Source organism: Pteropus medius, unplaced genomic scaffold, assembly GCF_902729225.1.
Source record: "Pteropus medius unplaced genomic scaffold, Ma_sr-lr_union100, whole genome shotgun sequence".
In the NCBI taxonomy this organism is placed as follows: Eukaryota; Metazoa; Chordata; class Mammalia; order Chiroptera; family Pteropodidae; genus Pteropus; species Pteropus medius.
This window is the reverse complement of record NW_024356249.1, coordinates 2,876,633-2,901,068: the sequence shown is the minus strand read 5'-3', so window position 1 is coordinate 2,901,068 and position 24,436 is coordinate 2,876,633. Positions and strand designations below refer to the sequence as shown.

The 24,436-nt window shown below is 34.4% G+C and overlaps 1 protein-coding gene across 4 annotated transcripts in view; it reads left to right on the top strand.

Moving 5' to 3' along the window:
• The window catches only part of UBN2 (ubinuclein 2), a 69,394-nt gene that overhangs the window by 6,978 nt on the left and 37,980 nt on the right, over nt 1–24,436 (top strand). For 2 of the 4 annotated variants that reach the window (XM_039861074.1, XM_039861072.1), the window contains exons 3-7: nt 10,929–11,030; nt 15,294–15,431; nt 16,096–16,199; nt 17,803–18,304; nt 23,308–23,378. In XM_039861074.1, coding sequence (XP_039717008.1) covers nt 10,929–11,030; nt 15,294–15,431; nt 16,096–16,199; nt 17,803–18,304; nt 23,308–23,378 — 917 coding nt within the window. The remainder of the gene's footprint in view (nt 1–10,928; nt 11,031–15,293; nt 15,432–16,095; nt 16,200–17,802; nt 18,305–23,307; nt 23,379–24,436) is intronic. The other 2 variants (XM_039861076.1, XM_039861075.1) reach the window with 1 other exon arrangement.

Sequence of the window (24,436 nt, the reverse complement as noted above, 5' to 3'; positions counted from 1 at the left end):
AACCAATTATTTGGAACTTTTTAAGAAAATCATCATACTAAAAGTCACTCTTAAACAAAGATTTTTATTGGTTAGCAAATTCAGATGTCTATGTGTATTTGCATTTATACATATGCTGTAGGTATAGTTATATTTTTAAGTAAAAGAAAAATTTTTAAATATTGTGTGTAAGATCTTGCAAAATGTTAACCCAGAAAATTTCTTCTTTCTTTCTTTTTGTTTTTGTTTTTTTGTTTTTGTTTTTTGTTTTTATTTTTGCTGATGGGAAAAAGACTTAATTGAGGCCTATAAAACAAAATTTGCGACCCTAGCTACCTTTTCTTCTTACTTTTGTTTCCTTCATATTATAATTTTGATGTCCTTGTCATTATTTCTGAAAAGCCTTTAAGGTTACTTCTAGCTTTTCGTTTCTTGGAACAAGAGATGCAGTTATTTGTTAAATTTCGTGTATAAATAATTAAGTATTTGAGTATTTACACTGGACATACAAAGGAGCATAACAGTTGCCCTTTCTTGGAAAAACTTTAAAAATAGTTGGCAAGACAAGAGATATATATGTGATACACAAATGGAGTTTCAGGCAGTGCTTATAGAAATGAGTGACTCTCCTTTGGGGGTTTGAAAGTGAATAAAGGGCAGGTTCTGTTCTTGAAATCAAAATGCATTTTAGACTTTGGTGCAGAGTCATTGAATGGATACTCCCAATTTCCTATGGAACCAAATTTCTCTGTAATCTTTGGAATAGTTTTTCTACCCTTTGCAGATAGCGGTGGATGAAGATAGTAGTGGCAGTATTGTAGTGGAAGAAGCGCACAATTTGTGAGTTAATGCAGCTGGATGGATTCTGATCCTATCTTTGCCGTATTAACTAGGGTGACTTTAGTGAAGACTCTTGGCTTTTTTATGCTTTGGTACTTGTGAGGGGAAAATAAGATCTGCCTAGCCAACTTTATTGCACAAGAGTTTTATCAACATAGATGAAAAAATAGGTTTTTCAGGTTTGACATATTGAAATTGCTATCTAAATGTGAATGCTGTTTAGTCACTTAAACATCACTCTTGTAGATAGCTACTTTTATTCTGTACATGTCAGAATTTCTTTTTAATGTAAATACAGATTTTAATTGATTCCCCTACTGATTGATCTTTTAGTTTAGGCATTCTCTTCCAAATGGCCTTTACCTTTGGCCCTTCAGTCACTTTTTACTCATTGTCTTAACTATGTGGTCTTTTATTTGGAACCATTTAAGAAAATCATCAAGCCAAAAGTGACCTGGGAGAAGATATCTTGTCCAATGCTAGGCTCTCACAAAGGATCCCTCATAAACAACAAATGAAGATCTTTATTGACTTATAGTTTACTGTCCTATAGTTCAGGAGTAGCAAAATCAGAAGTCCCCAAGACTTTTGCTGCTCAATCTGAAGCAGGCCAGATGGACAATAAATGTCCAAGCAGGGGACAGCATGTGCCCTATCGAAAGGGGCCTACTGCTTCTCAGCTTCAGCCCTTTGTTACTTTGCAGGAACTTGGGCTTAGGTTCCTCTAACATCTCTTTCTTTTACATGTTGGTTTCTAATTAGAACACTTGGAGGGCCCAACAGAATACATCTGTGGGCCGAGTTCAGTTCTCAAGCCCTAGTTTGAGGCCTTGATGTACTTGCCTCATTATTTTGTTCCTACTGCATTTAACTCACTAGTCTGTCGACTTTCACATTTTGCCCTTTGTCTTCTGCAAACAGAGTGGTTGGGGGTATGTGTGGAAGCAAATGCCATTTCCATCGAGGTGGAAAATGTATTTGTAGGAAATTTCAGAGAACTGAGCAAGTGAAATTCAATTGGGGTTTTTCAGATTTGGGCAAAGATAAGATGCACTGCGGTGTGGCTGGGTCTAGAGTGGCAATAGCGATGAATTCTGTGGTTGGTGGAAGGCCTGAGTGGCAAGTTTATGGGCTTTTTTTGGTCTTTCATATGCAAGGAGAAGACGGGGCTGCCACTTAAGGGAGAAGGGAAGGATAACCATGGCCTATAGGATGTGCTCAGGGTGGAAGGATTTGAAAAGCAGTGATAACAGAAATTACAGGGAGTGTAAAATTGTAAAAGGAGTACCTTATATTGAATGGTTTGTGTTTTTTTCCCCCAATTCTGTCCTATTTGTAATGCTTATGTCTTATTTCCGGTTGTGTTACTCTTTGGGTAACGTGACAGTCCATATTCAGCATCAATTGCTAAATGGTTTTTGGGGGGAGGGAAGCGCATTATGACCTAGTGTATACTAAATTGGTTGTACATAAATCTCATTTAATAGCTAAGTCCAAGTTTTGGCATCTCTACTATTTTATAGGCTCCAGATTTGTCTTGATTATTGTAGGAAGGAAGCAGAATACAGTTTAAACTGGCTCCCTTCTTCTCCTTTCCTTATTACCATTTTTAAGGCTCAAGATATTTAGGTTAATTATCCTAGTTTCCACTTCCAGTTTTAGATGGTTTCTAGGTTGTATATGCTTTTTCTGAGGTCATAAACTCTAGAGCAGGGAATGATGTTGGGTTTGATGGGTATAGATTTGTTCCCTGAGCCTTCGAGAACATAGGATATCTTGTAGTTGGTGGAAGATTTCTTAGTGGTTTGTTTTTTCTCACTCTGTTACTCCAGCCATCTTTAAAGATCCTGCTATCTTAGAATTGTATATAAATTCAGTAATCTAAATGAAAGTGCTTAGCACAACACTAGGTGCCTAGTAGGGGCTCAGTTAAGACTATTTAAATTTGAATGACTCTTTGAATAGGAAGACTTGTAGCCTGCCAGGCACTTATTAGCATTTATAAAATCACATTATGAGTTTTAAAATCTACTTACTATACTTTGTAGACTTTGAATACCATCTTTGATGATTAATTCTGTGTGGTTTTGGATTCTTAGGGCATAGTAGCTTTGTATTTTGAAAGGAAAGGATAAGGGTGGATTTGATGGTATAAAAATAATTCTGAGTAGTCTTATAAATAAAACTGTTGATCAAATGGAGTTAACATTGGTTTTACTAAAAAACAAAGTATATCCGTAACAAGTCTTGATTTTCTTTTGGTGTGGCTTTTAAAACTGATTTTGTCCAAGTCGGTTTTAAAGAATGGCAATATCTTAGAATAACTATAATTTACAATGAGTGACTTCTTCACAGTTAAATATTACTCAGTTGAGTGTGAAGGACATATATTTTTATACTTAAAATAATTATCAATTGTTTAAAAAGTGTCCTCAAATATGGACTAACACACAAGTGGATGTCATAAAGCATTTATGCACTCTTTTAGGGAGTTACTATTCATTAGTCATATTAATTGGTCATCCACACTTCTGAGGGGTTACAGCTTTTTTGGGAAGTTACTTGGCTGAAAGGTTTTCCTGTTTGTTTTGGCCTCATGTTGGATCTGGTCCCTAAGGGATCAGCTTGGTAAGGATTTGGTTAAAGCAGTTTGGATAAACTTGTTACCATCACCACCAAATAAATTCTACTTACGAAGCACAAACAACAGTGTATTTTGATTCTATAGACCAACAATAGTATGATATTACATATACAATAAAAACAAAATAATAACATTTTAAAACAGAGAAGATCTTAAAAAGGGCAAGGAGAAATTCTCAACTCAAATAATTTCATATTGCAGTTAGTGATTGTAATCACTTGCCATGACATGCCCTTTTAATTCCTTAGCCTCTTGGATCTAAATAACTCTTCAGCTTCCTTAAATCCCTTAGGAACAATTGAGAATCAGCAGTTTTAGGGTATTTGGGAGGAAGGCCCTATATCCTTAAGTGGCGATTATAGAAATCTGGGTGTACTGTTTTTGTGCTGTGAAATCAGCTCTTGGCTGTCTTTCCACTGACTTAAATCTTTACCCTTCTCTATTGGTAGGTTAAGAAAATCAGCAGAGGTGGAGAAAGCTTAGATTGTGACAGGGCTGGGACAGATAGGGAAGCTTTGTGACCAGGGAATATTTTCTCCTTAATTATTAGACTGGAGTCTTAGCAATTAATGTGGAGCTTGCTATGTCTGCCATAGGTGATCAATGAATGTTGGTTATTAGTTAGGTTTCTTATTTCCTGCAAGCAGTAGGGGTCCTGTACAAAGAACATCTTATTTGTTTGTATGTTCTCCAGCTTAGTGTTACAGTATAATTAGACTGTATTGGCTGGAAACACCGATTATCAAGTTAAGCAGGTATTAATGACTCAGTAATTTTTTCTGAGTCATAGTGAACTAGTGCCCTAGGGGAATGGACTTAAAGTGGTTTCTTCATTTTAGATGTAGCAAAATTGAAGAGTTTTTTAAATTTGGAAAATATGTTTTGTATTTTTATGAGATGTATTTACTGTGCAAACTGTTAACGTCAACAACTGTAGAGGTCCAGAGAATTTATTAAATAAGACTTTGATTTTGCTGCAGTGGGTGTTCTTGCTAAGGATGCTGAAAAGAGAGCAGTTCAAAGTTAGCCTAGTAGGGATGGCAGTGTGAAATAATCCTTCACCAATCTATCTTGAGTTCCTTTAGGTAAAATTTTAGTATTAATTGGTTTGTACCTTTTTGGCAACTGTCGAAAGTTTGGTTGCAGTTTACATCATTTGCACGTCACTGACTTAGCATTATTGGGGAACTAGAGAACTGGAGGTTAGAGAATAGAAAGTCGGGGATGGGGAGTAAGGCAGGAAGCTGGCCAGGGGAGAAGTTTTTCCAGTAAGGCCAGAGGTGAGGAAAAGAAAACTAAGGCCAGAAAACTACTCTGGTGGCTTCTGTGGTGAAGCAGGGAACTGAATGCGCCTGAGCAATAAATGCTTTGGCAGAAATCCATTAATAGATAGAGCAAAGACTGTACGTTATCTAACCCTGGCTATTGGACAGAGATTTAAGAAAGAGCTCCTTAGCGATGGGTGTGTCAAATACAGGTTATCCAAAGCTCTGTCCCCACAGTGGGACTGGAGTCAGTAACCAAATACTTTTGAACATTTGGTGGATGAGACCCAACAAAATAAAATTTCTTGAATGGGTAATACATGTACTTAATAAAAATTCAACAGATACAAGAGTAATATGAAAAGTAAATCTTCCTACTCCTGACTCCCAGGTAACTAGTTTCACACTCGGGGATAAGCATTCTTTTGAGTTTCTTGTCCCAGAAATCTGTGTGTATGGAAGTATCTAGATATTTCAAAGATTTTGTTCAATGTAAAATAATATATAAATACAGATAAACAAAAAGAAGAAAATAAAAATCACCTAATCATCTATAAGCCCACTGCCAGGCGTAACCACCGTTAATAGTTTGAATATTATCCTTTCAGGGCTTTAAAAATGCACGTGTGCTCACGTATTTGCTCTCTTGCACTTAAAATGTTTTTGGAGCTCTGGGTTGGGGAGCACGTGAAAAGGTGGGGAAGCTGGTATCGTCTGGAAGCACCCTGGGCCGCTTTCCCCAGACCTTGCCCTACGTGTCTCTTCTACCTGCTGTTCCTGAGTTACTTTTTATAATAAACTGGTGATCTACTGAGTAAAAAAAAAAAATTTTAAATACACAAATACATTCCTGTCATTAAAAACAAATTTAAATAATACATATTAAGCCAAAGCCTTCCTTCACCACTGTATCCAGTTACATCCTTTTCCGATCCGTGATAACGATTATCTGCTCATCATGATTCCTTGAGCATTTGATATATATTTGTTGACATGGATTGCTGTATTGCGTTTTCTATAAACGAGATCCCACTATTTGTATTGATAGTTGAAAAAGCAGTGTCTTGTTATTTTAATATCATCTCCATGATTAACATCTTGAACACTTTCAAATGCTTAGTGAACATTACTGTCACCTTTTCCATGAATAGCCTGAACTATACATAACGTTTGTAAAACTGCTTCTGTTGCCTTCTGTATTAGTAAATATTCCTTGACCATGTTATTTTAAAGTGGCTGTTAATGTTGATTGGATGTGTCATAGTATATACAGTTTATACCTTTATCATTGTTAAGATGCTGTAATTGATAAAATGTTTGGTAAAGATCTTAAAACTAGTAAGATCCTTTTCTGAGAGGCATTTTTTGTCAGATTAATACAATTATAATTAAGTAAAGCTTTGGCGGTTTTATCATTGATAAGATTCACATTTACTTATTAGACTGGTTACTGCATGTATTAGATTATGGACTCGGAATGATTAGATTAGCAGCTATGTTTTCTGTGGTAACTACTGGTCACCTTGACTAGACTTAAATATTCCTAAATCTTTCCAATTATACATAAGTTATTTGTACTTCCGCATGTGTCTGATTGTGCCCATCACAACAGAACCTATTTGAGGTGGTGGTGGTGGTGGTGGTGGTGGTGGTTGTTATTGTAGTTGTTTTAGTTTCCCCTTGGTAAATCTTACAGGCAGCTTGTTGTGCCTAGACAAAAGATATGTTAGGAAAGCAGAAAAATATCATCGCGATTTTAAGTAGAAAGCATCAAGGAGAAAAGGTTTAAAACTTGAGGTGAGCTGTGAAGGCGGGAGAATTCAGAGAGAATTCAAAGCTTATTCTGAATAAGGGGAAAGCATGAGGAAAGATAAACAGTGTGTTAGGGGAGCATAGACAGAGTGAATGGATCAAAGTGTTCAAGTTGGAAAATTGTAAGAAAAATGTTGGAAAGGTAATTTGAGTCAACATGCAGAAAGCATTTTATTAATGCCATAATAAGAGTTTTGGATTTATTTTATAATAGGTATGATGCTACTGAAGAATTTTGAGCTGGGGAGTGATAGGAAATGGTAATTTAGAAATTTTAATTAGATGATATTGTATAGGATAAATGGAGGATTAATATGAGGGAGGAGAGGCTAATTAAAGCATTCATCACTTTTAAGAGAAAAACATAGTGATGGCGAATGAAAGAAAGCTGTAGATGTGAATAAACATAGGAACAGAGGTTTGTGGGGGCAGAAAGTTAAAGTGGAAATAGTTGTGAGGGTTTTAAAAATCAGCATTATTGAAATATAATCGAAATAAAGTTTATCCATTTAAGTGTGCCAATTTGATGAGCTGACAAATGCACACTGTTCTGTAACCACTATACAATCATGACACAGAACAATTTCATCACTCCAGAAAATTCCCTTTTATTTACCTACAGATAATCCTCCCCCTCCAGCCTTGACCCTGGCGATCGCAGATCTATTTCCTGTCACTGTAGGTTTTGGGTGATTTTTTTTTTGCCTTTTCTAGAGTTTTCTTTAAATGGAATCTTACTGTCTTTTGTGTCTGGCTTCTTTCACTTAGCATAATGCTTCTGGAATTCATCTATGTGTTGAATGTATCAGTAGTTCTGCCTCTTCGTTGTTTCATGGTAATTCGTTGTGTGGATGTCCCACAGTTTGTTTATCTATTCACCAGATGATGGGCATTCGTAGTTTCTAGTTTTGGGCTGCTATGAATAAAGTGCTCTGAATGTTAGAATACAAGTCATTTCTCTTGAGTAAATAAGGGTGGGATCATTAAGTCATGTGGTAGGTGTACCTTTGACTTGATAAGAAACTTTTCCAAAGTGACTGTATCATATTGCACCAGCCACATAGGAGAGTTTCAGCTGCTTCCCATTCTTGCTAGCATTTGGTATCATCAGCCTTTTTAAGTTTAGTGAATAATGAAATTTTAGTAAATAATGAAAATTTCTAAGTTTTAGTTTTTCCCCCATTTGTCAAATGTGAAATAATAGGTGGTTGTACTTAGTATAGGTGCTAATGCAAGGATAGCGCTCCATGAATGGTAGCTATCGTCATCGTCATGACTGGTACTGACTGACATATAATTTTATGCCTTCATAACTCGTAACTTTTTTGTAAATCTTGACATTTTTTCTCTTCATAACTGATCGCCTCCCCAACTGTGTTCATTTCCCCCAACAGCAATAGTGGTTTTGTTAAATACTAATCTTGTCAGGTTACTCCCATGTTCTAATGCTGTCAGTGGCCTCCACTAGTGATTACTTCCACTCATCCTTGTCTGGGTGTGAAGATCTCCAAAGAGCCTTGATTAGGTTCTCTGTTAAAAAGGGTCTCAGGACCACCTATATTTTTCTTTCTACCATTTACTACTGTAATTATTTGTCAAATCTTTCTCCTCTCCACAATAATATAAACTCCATGAAGGCTGGCACTGGGTAGTCACTCAGTAAATTTGTTGAGAAGATTATCTTGTTTTAAGTTCCTTGAGGATAGGACTTTTCACACTTAAATTCCTTCTGACATTTAACACGTTGCTTTCTGTAGCATAAGTTCTTAACATAATTTTTAGTCTAAACGGGTTCAAAATAAGCTACATAACTTAGAATTATCAAATAAAATATGAAGTTTTAAATTATTTTAGGATATTTCTATTATGACAATACTTCATAGAACATTTGGAAAACATGGAAGAGGCAAACAAAGAAAATGTAAGAGATTGGCAAAATTTCATGGCAGATACTTTTCAGATTGCTTAGAGTTTTATTGGTATACTCTTAACTCCTATAACTAAATATATTTAGTATGTGACAGAGCTAGTTCTCTTCATTAGTTTTTGTCTGTGGGTTTTCACATTCTCCCTAGAACTCTTTCTCTTTTTTCAGTGAAACAATCCCTCATGTACTTAACCGCTTATACATGACTTTCTCAATAGAATAACTCCTATTCTAGAAATATCTCTTTCCTTCCTCCGACTTTTGATTCTCACTATAATTCTATAACCTACCTTAAAGGTAGCAGTTTATAGATCTGAAAAATGGAAAAAGTAAAGACAATTAATTATGTGTTGCATTTATGCACGCATATGTTGCGTGTATATGTGTGTGTCTACATATGTATGCTACACATTTGTCTGTATGTTTAAAGTTGCCAACTGGTATTTCTTGAGAAGGATTGTCCTTGTTCTGAGATTATGCCTTTAGTGGCCTTATTTAGCAAAATAAAATGGTTGCCACCCTGTGTTAGTCTCTAGAATTGTTTTTTGAAATTTACCTAACTTGTAAAATCTGAAAATATGGGAACTACTACTTTATCTCACACCATAATGACTCTGTTGGAGGGATGGTATAGTAATAGTGTTGTTTTGTCCACTAAAAAGCATATAGTGGAGTCAGAGCTTATGGGGATTAAGATTTAAACATTCAATACAAACATAGCATTTAGTCAGAATTACTTTTGCAAATTACTTGTAAAGGGATGGCACCATGTTGGAGACACCTCTCAGTATAAGAAGCATAACCATTTTTTCCATCGAGCACTGGAAAAAGATCACTATTTCTTTGCTTAGAAATAAGGTGAAGCAGTTTGCTTTCATTTACGGACCGTGTTACACAAATATTACTCATCTTTCACCATTAGAATCACACTTTGCATTGAGAGAAATGTGCTGTGAGAATTGAAACCGAATGAGAAATTTATACCTTGCATCTCATGCTTTCTGTAGGAATCACTCTGGCTTAGTGGTGGCATGTTGGTAGGCAGAATTCTTAACACTATTTGTTTTCCCTCCTCTCTTTCAGCATCCTCTCCCTCAGCCCCACTCCACCCCCCCAAAAAATCAGGTGTTAGAGAGGTATTAGAAAGATGCTTAGAAAATATAGTTGAATTCGAGTGAATAAATTTGAATATTTAAAATGAGTCTTAGAAACTGAACTAAATACTCATTTTTGTAGTGCCACAGTAATTTTAGGCTTCCTGCTCACTGAAAAGACTTTTAACAAGCTTATAGTATATAATCTTCAGACTACATGTAACATTTTATATTTGAGATAGAGTGAGTTCTTTATATTGTAATTAGCCAGAGTTAAAAAACTTCATAAAGTGTGACATTAAAAGTAGAATTTATACTCAATGATTCTTTTTATTTTTGTTTTGTTGTTTTACTTTTTAAAATTTTTATTTAAAAAATTACAGACTCACAAGAAGCTACAAATATAGTACAGAGAGGTCTCTTATCTCCATCACCCAGTTTCTCCCAGTAGTAATATCTTTTACATTAGTTATCTGAACTAGGAAATTGACATTGGCACAATACAGTTAATAACTAGACTACAGAGCTTATTTGGATTTCACCAGCTTTTGCATGCACTTACATTTCATTTTCTTGTATGTCTATGTAAATAATTCTGTGACATTTAAAAAACACATATAGCTTGGATTTAAAGAAAAGTTGCAAAGATAATACAGAAAGTTCCTACGTAGTCCTTAACCACTCTCCCCTAGCACATCTTACATTTGTATACAAATTTGTATACATTTGTTACATCTCACAAACCAGCATTGGTACATTACTATTGATTAAATTCCACACTTTCTTCAGATTTTACCTGTTTTCTCCTAATGTCCTTTAGTTCTTGGATCCCATCCAGGATACCACATCACATTTAGTTATTATGTTGCCTTAGCTCTTCTATACTGTGACGGTTTTTCAAATTTTCCTTATTTTTTGTAATTTTGATAACTTTGAGGAATACTGGTCAGTTATTTATAGAATGTCTGTTATTAGTTTGATGCTTTTCCATTGTGAACCTATAACTGGGGTTATAAGCTTTTGAGAGGAAGACCACACAGGTAAAGTACCATTTTTTATCGCTTGTTATCAAGGGTTCATACTGTCAGCATGACTTATTACTGTCGATGTTGACCCTGATCACCTGGCTGAGGTAATGTTGCCCAGGTTTTCACTTTAAGGTTACGTTGGCTCCTCTTTTTTATACTCTGCTCTTTGGGAGCAAGTCCCCAAGCATAGTTTACATTCAGAGTGTCGGGGAACTTAAATTCAACCTGCTGGAGGGGGATTGTCACGAAAAATTATTTGAGATTCTTCCAACAGGTACTTTTTAACTTTACGGAAATAGCATGAGTACTGAATCAGTCTAACATATCTGTTCTTTGCAGGGTGGGAAACCCCGTAAACACCGGAAGGATCGGCTACAAGATTTAATTGATATAGGCTTTGGCTATGATGAGACAGATCCATTTATTGATAACTCAGAGGCTGTGAGTAATGTATCTAATATAGCAGTAATTCTTTGTTTGGGATAGAAGTCAAGGGTAAAGTAAGTAAAATAGTTCAGTGAATGTTTTTACTAACCTCCCATTGATGTACATCTAAATTGTTTCTAGTTTTATGCACTTAAAAATAATTGAGCATCTCTATACATTTATCTTTGTGTACTTGAGTAAATATGTATATAAGATAATTATAGAGTGCAAATATATGTGTAGGATAAATTTCTAGCCATGGGATTTATTGATCAAAGGATATTTACATCTTGAATTTTTATTGATATTCCCAAACTTGGGCCAGATATATTTCGAAATGACTTCCAGATAAGAATCACATAATCTCGAAGATTGGAGCTACTGGGTTGAAGTTAATCTGGCAGACATGTTTAAAATGTACTGAAATTTTTTTATTGCTGCCAAGACGTATTACAATGGTGGGAATTAATTGCCAGCCTTTATCACCAGCCTGTTTTGATCAAGCCCTGCAGCTTTTCCCCTGGAATCCTCTTTTTCTTATAAAAGGAAGAGGAATTTAAGAGAGCAATGAAGGAGGGCATGTCATGTTTTGGGGTAGGTTAGGTATATGTTCTTACATTCTTCTCAGTGTACTAGAGTAATCTAAATGCTGGGATTATATCATCATCATCATGCAGAGATTATGTAGGACATACAGAAAGTGACACGAAAATGACTATTACCCACAAATTAGTATGTCTTTTTACTTGATGCTGTAGTGCTTGGTTGCATAGATGATGATGAGGCACATGGGGGTACGAGAGTGAACAAGAAGGACTTCCAGCGTGAGGCATACTGGATACCCTATCATACTTCTGAGTTATTTCTGTGTCCTGACATAAACTGGTTTACCATACCAGGCAGCCTGGTCTGTAGAACTAAAATACCGACAATGCCTTTTAGAGTAGAGAGAGAGAGCTTCCTGTTACTGCAAAGGTTGTCAGCCAGTAGGTTAGAGTGTGGGGTATTTTCAAGAGTCATGACCTTGATTTAGAACTCAAGTCAAAAGTCCTAGATTCCAGACCCGACTGTTTCTAGTTTGCCATGGACCAGAAGCAGGTCTTTTAGCATCACCCACTTCTTTCTGCTATGATTGGCTTGTCTAGAAGAATTACTCTGAGATTCAGATAAGATAATGACATGCTGAAAAGCATAAAGCAAACATAAAGCATTAGGATTAATGTTAACTTGTATGTAAAGCAGATTTTGAATTCTAAGTAACCCAAGAAAGAACTTAGCCATATATAAATGTATGTTGCATGTACTGAGGCTTACATAAGTAGCATTTTTTAAATTAATAAACTTAATTTTTTCAGAGCAGTTTTAGGTTCACAGCAAAATTGAGCGGAAGGTACAGAGATATCCCATATACTCCCTGTCCCCACATGTGCAGTTTCCCCATTATCAGCACCCCCACCAGAGTGGTACATCAGCTACAGATGCTGAATCTGCATTGACACATCATCATCCAAAGTCCATAGTTTAGGGCTCTCTCCTGGTGTCCATTCTGTGGGTTTTAACAAATGTATAATGACAGGCTTGCACCATCGTCGTATCATACAGAATAGTTTCACTGCCCTAAAAAAATCTCTGTTCTGCCTGTTCATTTCTTTCTCCCTATCCCCTGGCAGTCACCAGTCCTTTTACTGTCAACTGTAGTTTTGCCTTTTCCGGAATCATATAGTTGATCATACAGTATGGAGCCTTTCAAATAGCATTTTAAATATCTTCTTTTGTATCATTCAGAATATTTGAATAATGTGTTTTCAAACTGACTTTTGCAACCCATACTTAGATTATATATCAATTTTAAAGGTGTAGACAACATTTTTAAAGAAAATGAAATAGAATAGAGTAGGAGCTGTCATAGTAAACCACTGGTAGATTATGTGATTTTGTGTGTGTGTGTGTGAATGTGTATGCATACATATGCACTGGGTTATGATGTATAATTATTTTCCACTTGGTTGTGGTGAAGAAAATTTGAAAGGCATTGCTTTAATAAATGAAGATAAATTTCATAGGTATAAGTTGCACAAAAATTACACAGTTAGTTATATTATAAGACAAGGTACATCACTGTTCTATAAGAGGAAATCGAACTAAAATTCAGGTTGTTTATTGACTTGTAAAATAATTTTCTATTTTCTTGAATGGATTATTTGGTTCTTTTATGAGATAATTCAGATATAAAACAGTTATGATCCAACCAAGTGATTTTCTGTTCTTTTCGTTGATTATATTGCCAGTCAGCTTTACTGTTCATGTATTATTTGATAGAGAGTGGATATAATCTGGTTATAATTAATTTTCAGAATCATGTGCTACTTACTAATATAAAGAACTGAAAATAAATGCTTTTGAAGCTTATTTGTAGTCTCATGCTTAAATGCTGCCAAATTTTAAAAAGACGGAAAGTGTTTTTTATTATTAATACATAATACCAGGCATGAGTTTTGTTTAGGTTGTCTCTCTTAAATTTCACTAGAACTTTGTGAAATATTTCTACTGTTTTACAACCCCAAAATATTGCTTTGCTCTCTGGGTCACAATAGCCAGTCATTGGCAAAAGACCTAAGTCCAGGTCTGCTGATTCTCAAGTTCAACCCTCCATTTGCCTCTTAACACATTCTACTTAAAAGGATAAGTTAAATATTCATAAAGAGTTTGTTCTACCAAAGAGTGTTCTGGGGAAGCTCAACAGAATACCGCAGAAGATATGTTGAGAATGTCCACATTGCTTGGTGACCTGGTGATTGAGGGTGTTTCTCACGTGAGAAGCTGCTTGATGTAGTGGGTGGGTAGGGAGCCAGCCAGGGACTCTGCCATAAACTAATAAAATTACTTGGCAAGGTTTTTGACCTCTCTGCATCTGGATTACACTTATAAAATGGGAAAATATTTGCCGCCTTTGACTCACAAGGATATCAGGAAGACCAACTGAAATAATTTATGTGAAGAAACATCGAAAATGATAAAGCAGTATATAAGTATATGTAAGCAAAAAGTACAGGTGTATTTATCTTATCACAATTACACATTTTCAAATAATTACTAAAAAGTCTTTCCACTCTTGATCCTTTACTCCTCTTATCACTCCTTTACTAGCAGATAGATAGTACTAGACCCTTTCTGTAGGCCTTACCTATAGATTTGTATAATGGCCCATGAAGTGGAGCAACAAGGAGTTCATGCCTTTTCTTTTCTCACTTCATTTCTTTTTGATTCAATATGATTAAACCAGACATTGTTTTCTTCTTCCATTCTCATATAATTTAAAAGGATACAGATTAAAATTGCAACTTCCGTTCATAGCCTTAATATTCTTATAGTAACTAGTACGTCATATGTATTTCTTGCCAATGGCAAAGAAATTTCTTTAAAAATCTGACTTTCTTAAAGACTAATTATATAATATGAAGGAACCCTTAAGTAGCGTTCTGGGGACCCCAGGTAGCAGGCATTTTGCTTCTATTAGGTAAATAGTTCCTTTTTTCTCTTCCACTCTAAACACCTTCATTTGTTTAAGATTGACCTTCATTTAACGGTTGTGTTTTGTCCATCTTTGTCAAGTGAGATAATGATAAACTTTAAAATCCAGGCTTAGAGGACATCAGTTTTAAGGACTATTCTAGGTTGAACCTTTCAGTCTGATTTAGGCCGTTTGAGTCTCTTGTGCGAAGCAAAGTGCTTAGCTCATTGCTGGCCCCAGTGTACGCTCACTCAACTGGGCATTTTTTTCTTCTTCCCTTTAAAACGCATAGATGCTATTTCTCTCTTAAACATTTAAAAAAATTTAAAAGCTTAGAGCTAAGACTGAAGAAATACCTTTGTTATTCTTTATAATCTTATGAATAAAATTATGTATTGATATGGTAGGGATTAAATTTATTATTTGTCTGGATTTAGTCATCTACTTTTGTCTCAATTTCTTATCAGAATCATTTGTCATTAAGAACAGTAGCAGCAGTGATCCTTAAATTTTTCTCAGCAGATGGTATATTTAGAATTTGCTTCATTATTTTAGAAGTGCCTCTCTAATAGATACTCCATGATTACAGCTCCTTTTTATTCCAGATAGTAACTTCTAAATTTATTCCACAAGCATCCTCATTGCAGTCAGTTTTGCAGTTAGGATTTAAGGAAGATGGTGGCATGGTGATTGAATTCCTTTGACATATTTATAGAATTAAAGGTAATAAGCTATATCTGAAACCTTTTCTTTTTTTTTAAATCTAGTATGATGAATTAGTTCCTGCTTCTTTAACAACAAAATATGGAGGCTTTTATATCAACACTGGCACTCTTCAGTTTCGCCAAGCTTCAGATACTGAAGAAGATGATATTACAGACAACCAAAAGCACAAACCACCCAAAGTGAGTTTATTTAACATTGCAGCAGTAATGAGAGCATTCAGTTAATCAGGATATACTTTTTTGAATTTTACTTGTGCTTTTTACTGGAATATAAGGAAGATACCAGCCATTGTTAATGAGTCTATAGTTAGTTACATGCTTTAAAGTAGAATGTAGATATGGAGAAGTCGATATTTACATCATAACAAAATTCTGTTTTCTATTAAAACTTCTCTCTCTGTATGTGATCTAATAATCTACTATTTTTGGGATATGGTTCAGTTTCTATGGTTAAGATTTCATATAGAAATAACTGTTAATAGCCATTACTTTTCCTAAGATGTTATTTATATAGCAAATTCTATGGAATATATATATATTATATTTGAAACACAGAGAGAGTGTCCTTAAGCTAAGTATTTTTTAAATGTGGTCCAAAGACATACTTATACCAGAATCATCAAAATGTTTGTTTAAAAAAATGCAGATTATATAAAGCCTTACCCCAGATAACTGAATCTAGACCAGGTACGGGAGTTCTCGTAGATTCCAAGAATCTGCATTTTTAACAAGCAAGTCTAATGCAGACTGATACTGAGAAACACTGCCCTGGATGCTGGCTTGCTAACATCAGAGAAAAGAATTGCTACTTAGATAAGCAATGCATCATTTTATCATTTTGCAGATTCCCAAAATAAAAGAAGATGATATTGAGATGAAGAAGCGGAAGCGGAAAGAGGAAGGGGAAAAGGAGAAGAAGCCGAGGAAGAAAGTACCCAAACAACTGGGGTATGTGAAATTAAACATAAGAGAGCTAGTATCATAGCATGACTAGCTCTCCTTTTAGAAAGATATATTTTGCATTAAATAATTCAGCTTAGCTGGGTCTAATTTAATACAGTTTTATAAATATCAATGACATACTAACATATCTTAGTGATATTGTATTTATTAGTAAGTAGGCTTTTTCATCTGAGAGACTCACAGTATATTAGATCACATATACAAATTGGTTCATTAGGTATTTTCCTTGTTAAAACGTTTACCAACAAGAACCAGTTTGAAAAGATGGTTATAAATGTTGAACAAATCATTTAAATTTTTTTGTACTAAAACTAAATTTAGATATCTAGGCATCGAGAATTAGCAATAGTTTATGCGTAAACAATTTATGGTGGTTTTAATCTAAAAAAAAAAAAGTGATTTTATGTAGCCATCCTTAATACTTGTGACTTTAGCTAATGACATTACCTCTAAAAACCAAGTAGAATTTCTCAGAAACCTTAAGTAATAAGAATAAAATGTTTGTGCCATGTAGTCGTAAATTACCAATTGCCCTTGCCACTCTAAGGCTTTTTTTGAAAAACTAAGATACAGAAACTTATGAGAGGCCAGATATTCTTCCTTTCCTTAGCAGGGGAAGTGCATCTGAAATTTTGGCTATCAATATTGAAAAGGTTGATGTAGGGAGGTCTTTATCCCCTCCTGAGTATGAGATTATAGTGGCCCTTGAGTCATTAAGAAATTAGTAAGAAAAGGCATATATATTACTAACGGTTCTTTTAAATGTTCATTATTTATAAGTAACCTTCTTTGGGAAGAGAAACTCTAGGCAATGCCTTTTATTGAATTTATCATCTCATTTATAACTTATTTAACAAATATTTATTAAGTACCAATGGTATACCAAGCACAGTAATTGAAACATAGGACTGCCTTCAGGGTACTCATAATCTTTTAGGCTCTCTAGTGTACATAGAAGCATATAAGCCATAGAATTTAGGGAAGATTTCCTATCTCTAATTGCCACCATGGCTGTTCCTAGAATAGAAAGTGAAAAATGATCAGAAGGTAGTAGCAGATTGAATAGGGTCTAGATAGATGACATGGTAATGGATGAAGGCTCACAGACTGACAAGAGAATTTTGTATTTCTTTGGCAGTTTGCAGCACAAGCCACTTGGGTTACAAGTTTGAAGGTGTACTATGTGGGCTTTTCTGGCTCTAAGACAACTCTGTTTTCAACAAAAGTACATTTCTTTACTTAGTTGATTCTTTAGGGGACAACTTTGTAGATGTGCTAAAGAATGTGAACATTCCAAAAAGAGTAAGTTAAGCCTAGTATATTTTAATAAACCTGAGCTACTACATTCAGTTTCATTACACTGTTAATTTTGTTCCTTTCATTTCTTCACTTGAATGCCCATTTACCTATCTACTTTTCTTAAGTGACAATCCAGATGATGATGAAGATGCTACTGTAAAAGTATAATTTAATAAGAAGTCAGCTCTCCCAGCTGTCAAATGATTTTTTCATAATCTGTGCCTGCTTATTGAGGGGAACTTTAATCTTTAAAATCATACATAGTCTGACTGATTTTTTTTCTTCACAGAGTTGTGGCTCTAAATTCACACAAGTCTGAAAAAAAGAAGAAACGTTATAAAGATCCTCTTTCTCTAGCTGCCATGTTACGAAAATTTGAGAAAGAGAAGGATGTGTTAGATAAGGATTCTAACCCCAAAGTCCCCATCAAAGTCCCAGTGAACTTAATGACCACCTCTCTGAATAAACCCCCATCTGCTGCTGCAGCATTGGGAAATGAGGTCTCAGACTTAAATCTGAACAATGCTGATCCGGACCTCCCCATTTTTGTTAGCACAAATGAACATGAACTGTTTCAGGAAGCTGAAAGTGCCCTAAAGATACTAGATGATATCGACTTTGACAGATTACTGGATGCTGCTTCTGATGGTAGCCCCCTCTCTGAGTCAGGGGGAGAGAATGGAAACACCACCCAGCCAACCTATGCCTCTCAGGTTATGCCCAAGGTGGTACCTGCACTCCCAGAGGGTCTACCTGTCCTTCTTGAAAAACGTATTGAAGACCTCCGTGTAGTAAGTGGATTAATTCTCTTGTTTTTTATTTGCTACACAATTATAACAATTTTTTTTTAAGACAATAACCCATAATCCCAACACTCGAATTATCAACAAACTTTTAATTTTTCAGTCATTGGCTATATGCATGGCCTTTGTTTGTTTAGTATATTTACATATTTACTTAAGTATCATTCGTATATAATACTAGCTTCAGGTGTGCAATATAATCATTTGACATTTATATACCTTAATAAAATGTGATCACCACACTAAGTCTAGTAATCATCTGTCACTATGCAGTTATCACAGTATTGCTGACTGTATTCCCCTTCATTTTTTTTCCCGTCCCCCCTCCCCCTTCCTCCCTTCTGACAACCGTCAGTTTGATCTATATTTCCGTGAGTCTCTTTTTGTTTTGTTTGTTCATTTGTTTTGTTTTGTTTTTTAGATTCCACATATAAGTGAAATCATAGGATATTTGTCTTTGTCTTGTTTCACTTAGCATAATACCCTCTATGTCCATCCCTTTTGTTGTAAATGGCAAGATTTCATTCTTTTTTATTGCTGAATAATATTCCATGTGTGTGTGTGTGTACATGGATGTGTGTATCACATCTTCTTTGTCATTCATCTATTGATGGACATCTAGGTTGCTTCCATATCTTACCTATTGCAAATAATGCTTCAATGAATATAGAGGTGCATATATCTTTTTAGTGTTTTGAATTTCTTCGGATAAATACCCAAAAGTAGAATCACTATGTGATATGGTAGTTCTATTTTCAGTTTTTTGAGGAATCTCCATACTGTTTTCCATAGTACCTGCACCAATTTGCAATCCCACCAACAGTGCATGAAGATTCTCTTTCTTCCACATCCTTGCCATCACTTGTTATTTGTTGACTTTTTAGTAATAGCCATTCTGACAGACGTGAGGTGGTATCACTGTGGTTTTGATTTGCCTTTCTCTGATGATTAGTGATGTTGAGCATCTTTTCATATGTCTGTTGGTTTTCTGTATGTCTGTTTTGGAGAAATGTCTATATCCTATGCCCATTTTTTGATCAGTTTGTTTATTTTTTATGTTACTGAGTTATATGAGTTTCTTATGTATTTTAGATATTCATCTCTTATCAGCTATATCATTTGCGAATATATCCTTCTAGTCTCATTTGTTTATTTTTTCTTTTGTTTCCCTTGCTTGAGCAGACATATCAAAAAAGACACTACTAAGATGTATCAAAGAGTTTACTGCTTGTGTTTTCTTCTAGGAGTAGTCACTCTTCACTGTTATGTTGCTAGCTGTGGGTTTTGTCATATATAGCCTTTATTATATGCAGTAAGTTCCCTCTGTACTTACTTTTTGAGAGTTTTCATCCTAAATGGATGTTGAATTTTGTCAAATGCTTTTTCTGCATCTATTGAGATGATCATGTGATTTTTATCTTTTGTTTTGTTGATGTAGTGTATTGTGTTAATTGATTTGCAGATATTGAACCTTCCTTCCATCCCTAGGACAAATCTCACTTGATATAATCTTTTTAATGTATTGTTGAATTTGGTTTGCTGATATTTTATTGAGAATTTTTGAATCTATGTTCATCAGAGATATTGGCCTATAATTTTCCTTTTTTGTTGCGTCTTTGGTTTTGGTATTAGTGTTATGGAGACTTTTAGAATGAGTTCAGAAACATTCCTTCCTCTTCAATGTTTTGGAATAGCTTGAGAAGGATAGGTATTAATTTTTGTTACGTGTTTGGTAGAATTCACCTGTGAAGCTGTCTGCTCCGAGTCTTTTGTTTGTTGAGGGTTTTCTTTACTTTTTTTTTTTTTATTACAGCTTCAGTTTCATTGCTAGTAGTCAGTCTGTTCAGATTTGCCATTTCTTCCTAATTCAATCTTGAAAGTTTGTATGTTTGTAGAAATTTATTCATTTCTTTTATGTTGTTCAATTTGTTGGTGTATAATTATTCATAGTGTTTTTTAATGATCCTTTGTATTTCTGTGATGTCAGTTGTAACCTTTCCTTTTTCATTTCTAATTTTATTTCTTGGGCTTTTTTTTTTTTCCTTGATGACTCTGACTAAATGCTTGTCGATTTTGTTCATCCTTTCAAGGAACCAGCTCTTGGTTTTATTTATCTTTGCTGTTGTTTTTTTTTTAGACTCTATTTTGTTTATTTCTGCTCTGATCTTTATTATTTCCTTTCTTCTACTTTGGATTTTGTTCTTTCTAGGTATAACTTTAATAAAATTTAAGTTTTTATTTCAGGCATTTCTTATTTTTTGAGGTAGGCCTGTATAGCTATGAACTTTCATCTTAGAACTGCTTTTGCTGCATCCCATAAATTTGGGGAGTTGTATTTTCATTTTCATTTGTCTCAGGATATTTCTGGATTTCCTCTTTAATCCATTGGGTATTTAGTAGCATGTTTAGTCTCCACATGTTTATGTTTTTTTCCAGTTTTCTTATAGTCAGTTTTTGGTTTCATACTATTGTGGTCAGAAAAATACTTGATATAATTTCAGCCTTCTTGAATTTGTTGAGACTTGTTCCATGGTCTAATATATGATCAGTCTTGGAGAATGTTTTATGTGCACTTGAAAAAATGGTATACTCTGCAGTTTTTGGATTAAAAGTTCTATAAATGTCTTAATTTGATCTTACCTAATGTCATTAAGGTAATTTCCTTATTAATTTTCTGGCTGGATGATCATCCAATGATATAAGAGGGATATTAAAGTCCCCTACTATTATTCTATTGCTGTTAATTTCTTCCTTTAGGTTCATTAAGATATGCTTTGTATATTGAGGTGTTCCTATATTAGGTACACAGATACTTAAAATTATTGTATCTTCTTGGATTGACCCTTTTATCTTTATGTAATTTCTTTCTTTGTCTTTTTTTTACAGTCTATGTTTCCAAGTCTATTTTGTATTATATAAGTATTGGTATCCTAGTTTCCTTTTTGTTTCTATGTGCATGCAACATCTTTTTCTATCTCTTCACTTTCAGTCTGTGTGTGTCTTTCGATGCAAAGTGAGTCTCCCGTAGGCAGCATTTCAATGATGGGTCATGATTTTTAAGTCATTCAGCCACTTAGTCTTTTGATTGGATCTTTTAGTCCATTTACATTTAGAGTAATTATTGACAAGTATGTACTTATTGCTGTTTGCTTAATTGTTTTTTGGTTGTTTTTTTTTTTTAGTTCTCTGTTCCTTGATCTCTTTAATTTTGGTTTGCTTGTTTTCTTTAGTGTTTTGTTTGGGTTCTTTTCTCTTTATTTTTTGTGTAGTTTTTGTAATTTTTTTGGTTTGTGGTTACTACGAGGTTCACATATATCCATCTCTATAGCAGTCTATTTTAAGCTATAAGCTATTAAACACATTCTAAAAGCACTGCATTTATACTACCCCCTGCACAGTTTGTGTTTTGACAACATATTTCATATTTTTTTGTTCTGCAGATCTTGATTATTTATTATAGTTATAGTTAATTTTGCTACTTTTGTTTTTTAACCTTCACATTAGGTTTATAAGTGGCTGATTCACTGTAATAATTCTATATATTTGCCTTTACCTGTGAGATTTTTTTTTCCTCTTTTATTTCTGGTTATAGCCTTTTCTTTTCTACATAGAAAAGACCCTTTAACATTTCTTGCAAAGCTGATTTACTGGTGGTTAACTCCCTTCGTTTGTGCTTGTCTGGGAATCTGTTTCTCTCTCCCTCAATTCTGAATGATAACCTCACTGGGTATAATACTCTAGGTTGTGGTTTTATTTCTTTCGGGAAGTTATCAGTAAGAGGATTCATTTTACTTACTGATATCTATGAATTTTCCTTTTTTTTAAATATGAAAGGTCCCCCCCCACTTTCAGTAAATGAAAATTCATCCTTGGCTAAAATGCTCATGTCTGATAAAGAGTTTCTTCTAGGTGCTCTTTTCTTATGTAACATCTTTCACTATTCAACTTCTTGACTTTTTTAATTCCCTTTCTTGAAGTTTAGTTTTCATTCTAGCTTTCTTCTATATTTCCTCTATATTTCTGCCCCCTACACATAGCCAATCTTTATCCTTTCTTAGAAATGCTGAGGCTTATCTCAGAAATTTTCCTCATCTGTTTACAGCATGTCAAATAACTCGGTAGATTGACAGAGTCGCATATGGCTGGCTCAGGTTATTGTATCAGGCCTCTTGATGTTTGACATCTGGTTGATCCCAAGATAAACTATCTTTTGTGATTTCCCCAGTAAAATTTGCTTATGGTTGAATGTCTTGGTTTGTAAATTCTTTGTTTCTTTCTGGTCAGCTGGTTAAGGTGACAGATGTGATGAAAATATTATCCTTAAACTCACTGATTTTTATTTATCTGTGATAATAGTTAGTATGTAATTAGATAGAACCCAACTGGCTGCAGTAAGCCAAGTGTCTTTGTACAGGGTGGCCATGTTGCACAGTTGAAGTCAGAAAGCTTCTGGTCTGAGCCCTGGATCCACCATTTACTAGCAGTGTGATTTTAGGTCATATTATGTAACTTCTGTAAGATTTAGGTTCCTTGTTTATAAAATAGGGGCTATAATACCAATATCATCAGCTGTTTTGTGTATTAAACATGGTCATGAAAATAAATTTTAACAGACACATTGTAGACAGTAATGTCTATAGAACGTTAGACATCTGCTTTCTCTTATCTTGACGATCACAGCAAAAATTAATAAACAAACCTGTGGATAGTCAAAATATATAAGAAACCAAAGCACTAAAAAGTTGTTATGTATAATTTCGTGAATTTAGGAAGATTGAGAAAACTTAAATACAGACATAATGAGAAAGAAAAGAATATATACTAAGTTTGTTTCAGCACTTTTTAATTGACTACTTATACCAAGTACTATGAGAATAAAAAGCGAAGTAAATCATAACCCCATCCTCAAGGAGATTATTCTTTAGTGAATTGATAGGGAAACAAATAATGAGTTTATTGAGAGTTATATTGCCAATCTTATGTTTCTCTAGGCTGCCAAACTTTTTGATGAAGAAGGAAGGAAAAAATTCTTTACACAAGATATGAATAATATTCTTCTGGAGTAAGTAATTTTCTTCTTTGATTTAAAAAAAAAAATCTTAAAAATTATTTAAACGTTAAGAATTTATTTAAAATATCGCTGGTCTTCGAGATAAATACTGAGTGGTTGACTAGTCTCATGCATTAGCTCTTCCCATTTAGCTTCACAGCATGTATGATTAACATTTGTTCCTCTGCAAAATTATGCTTCTGCATATATTGGTTCTCCAGGACCCCTTATGATGACCAAAACTTCCAGTGTTACAATTGCCAGAGCAAGTAAGTACTGTACAGGTTGAATAGTATTCTAGATTTAAATGTATTTTTTGTCAACTTATATGAATATACCCTTCTGGGACAGTTTTGAGTGTTTGTATTAAATTTGATATAATTTTCTGTCTACTCTTCAGATTTGGGAAATATAATTCCATTGATGTCTAATGAAGTTAATTATAATACATACAAACGTTTATAGCCAAGTGGAAAGTATGTTTAATGAAGAAATCATGATTGTGGGGTAGGATGGAGTCCAGTGTGGAGAAGACAAAAGTTAGACTGAGAAGGAGAGGGTCAAGGCTGATATATGATATAGACTGTGTTTAAACTGTGATAATTTTCACTCTTAGTTTAGTTTGATGGTAATGAAGGTTCAGATTCTAAGATCGTGGTTTAATAAGATATATTTATAAACCTATTGACTTATAAATTTTAACTGTTAAAAAAATGGTGTATATAATTGGCTGCAAGCAGAACTGGGCAAAAAAGAAGTGATTCTGGGGAAAACAGCAAATTTTACTCTTCTGTGATAAAAATAATGTATTGGTGGTTTAGTAGCATCGTATAGAAACAGGAAAGCAGTGTTTCTAATATTATGATTTCTGCCTTTTAAATATATAACGGAGATGGTTTCTCATGAGATAAGAGAATGAATTGGATTGTTGGTTCTGATAACTATTTTAATTAATTGCAATCTCTCATTATCCTGGAGTACTTAAAATATGTTTTTGGTCCCCATAGACACATGAAACATTAACCTAGTATACTAGTGTGGTGAATTTCTTTTAGCCAGGGATTTTTATA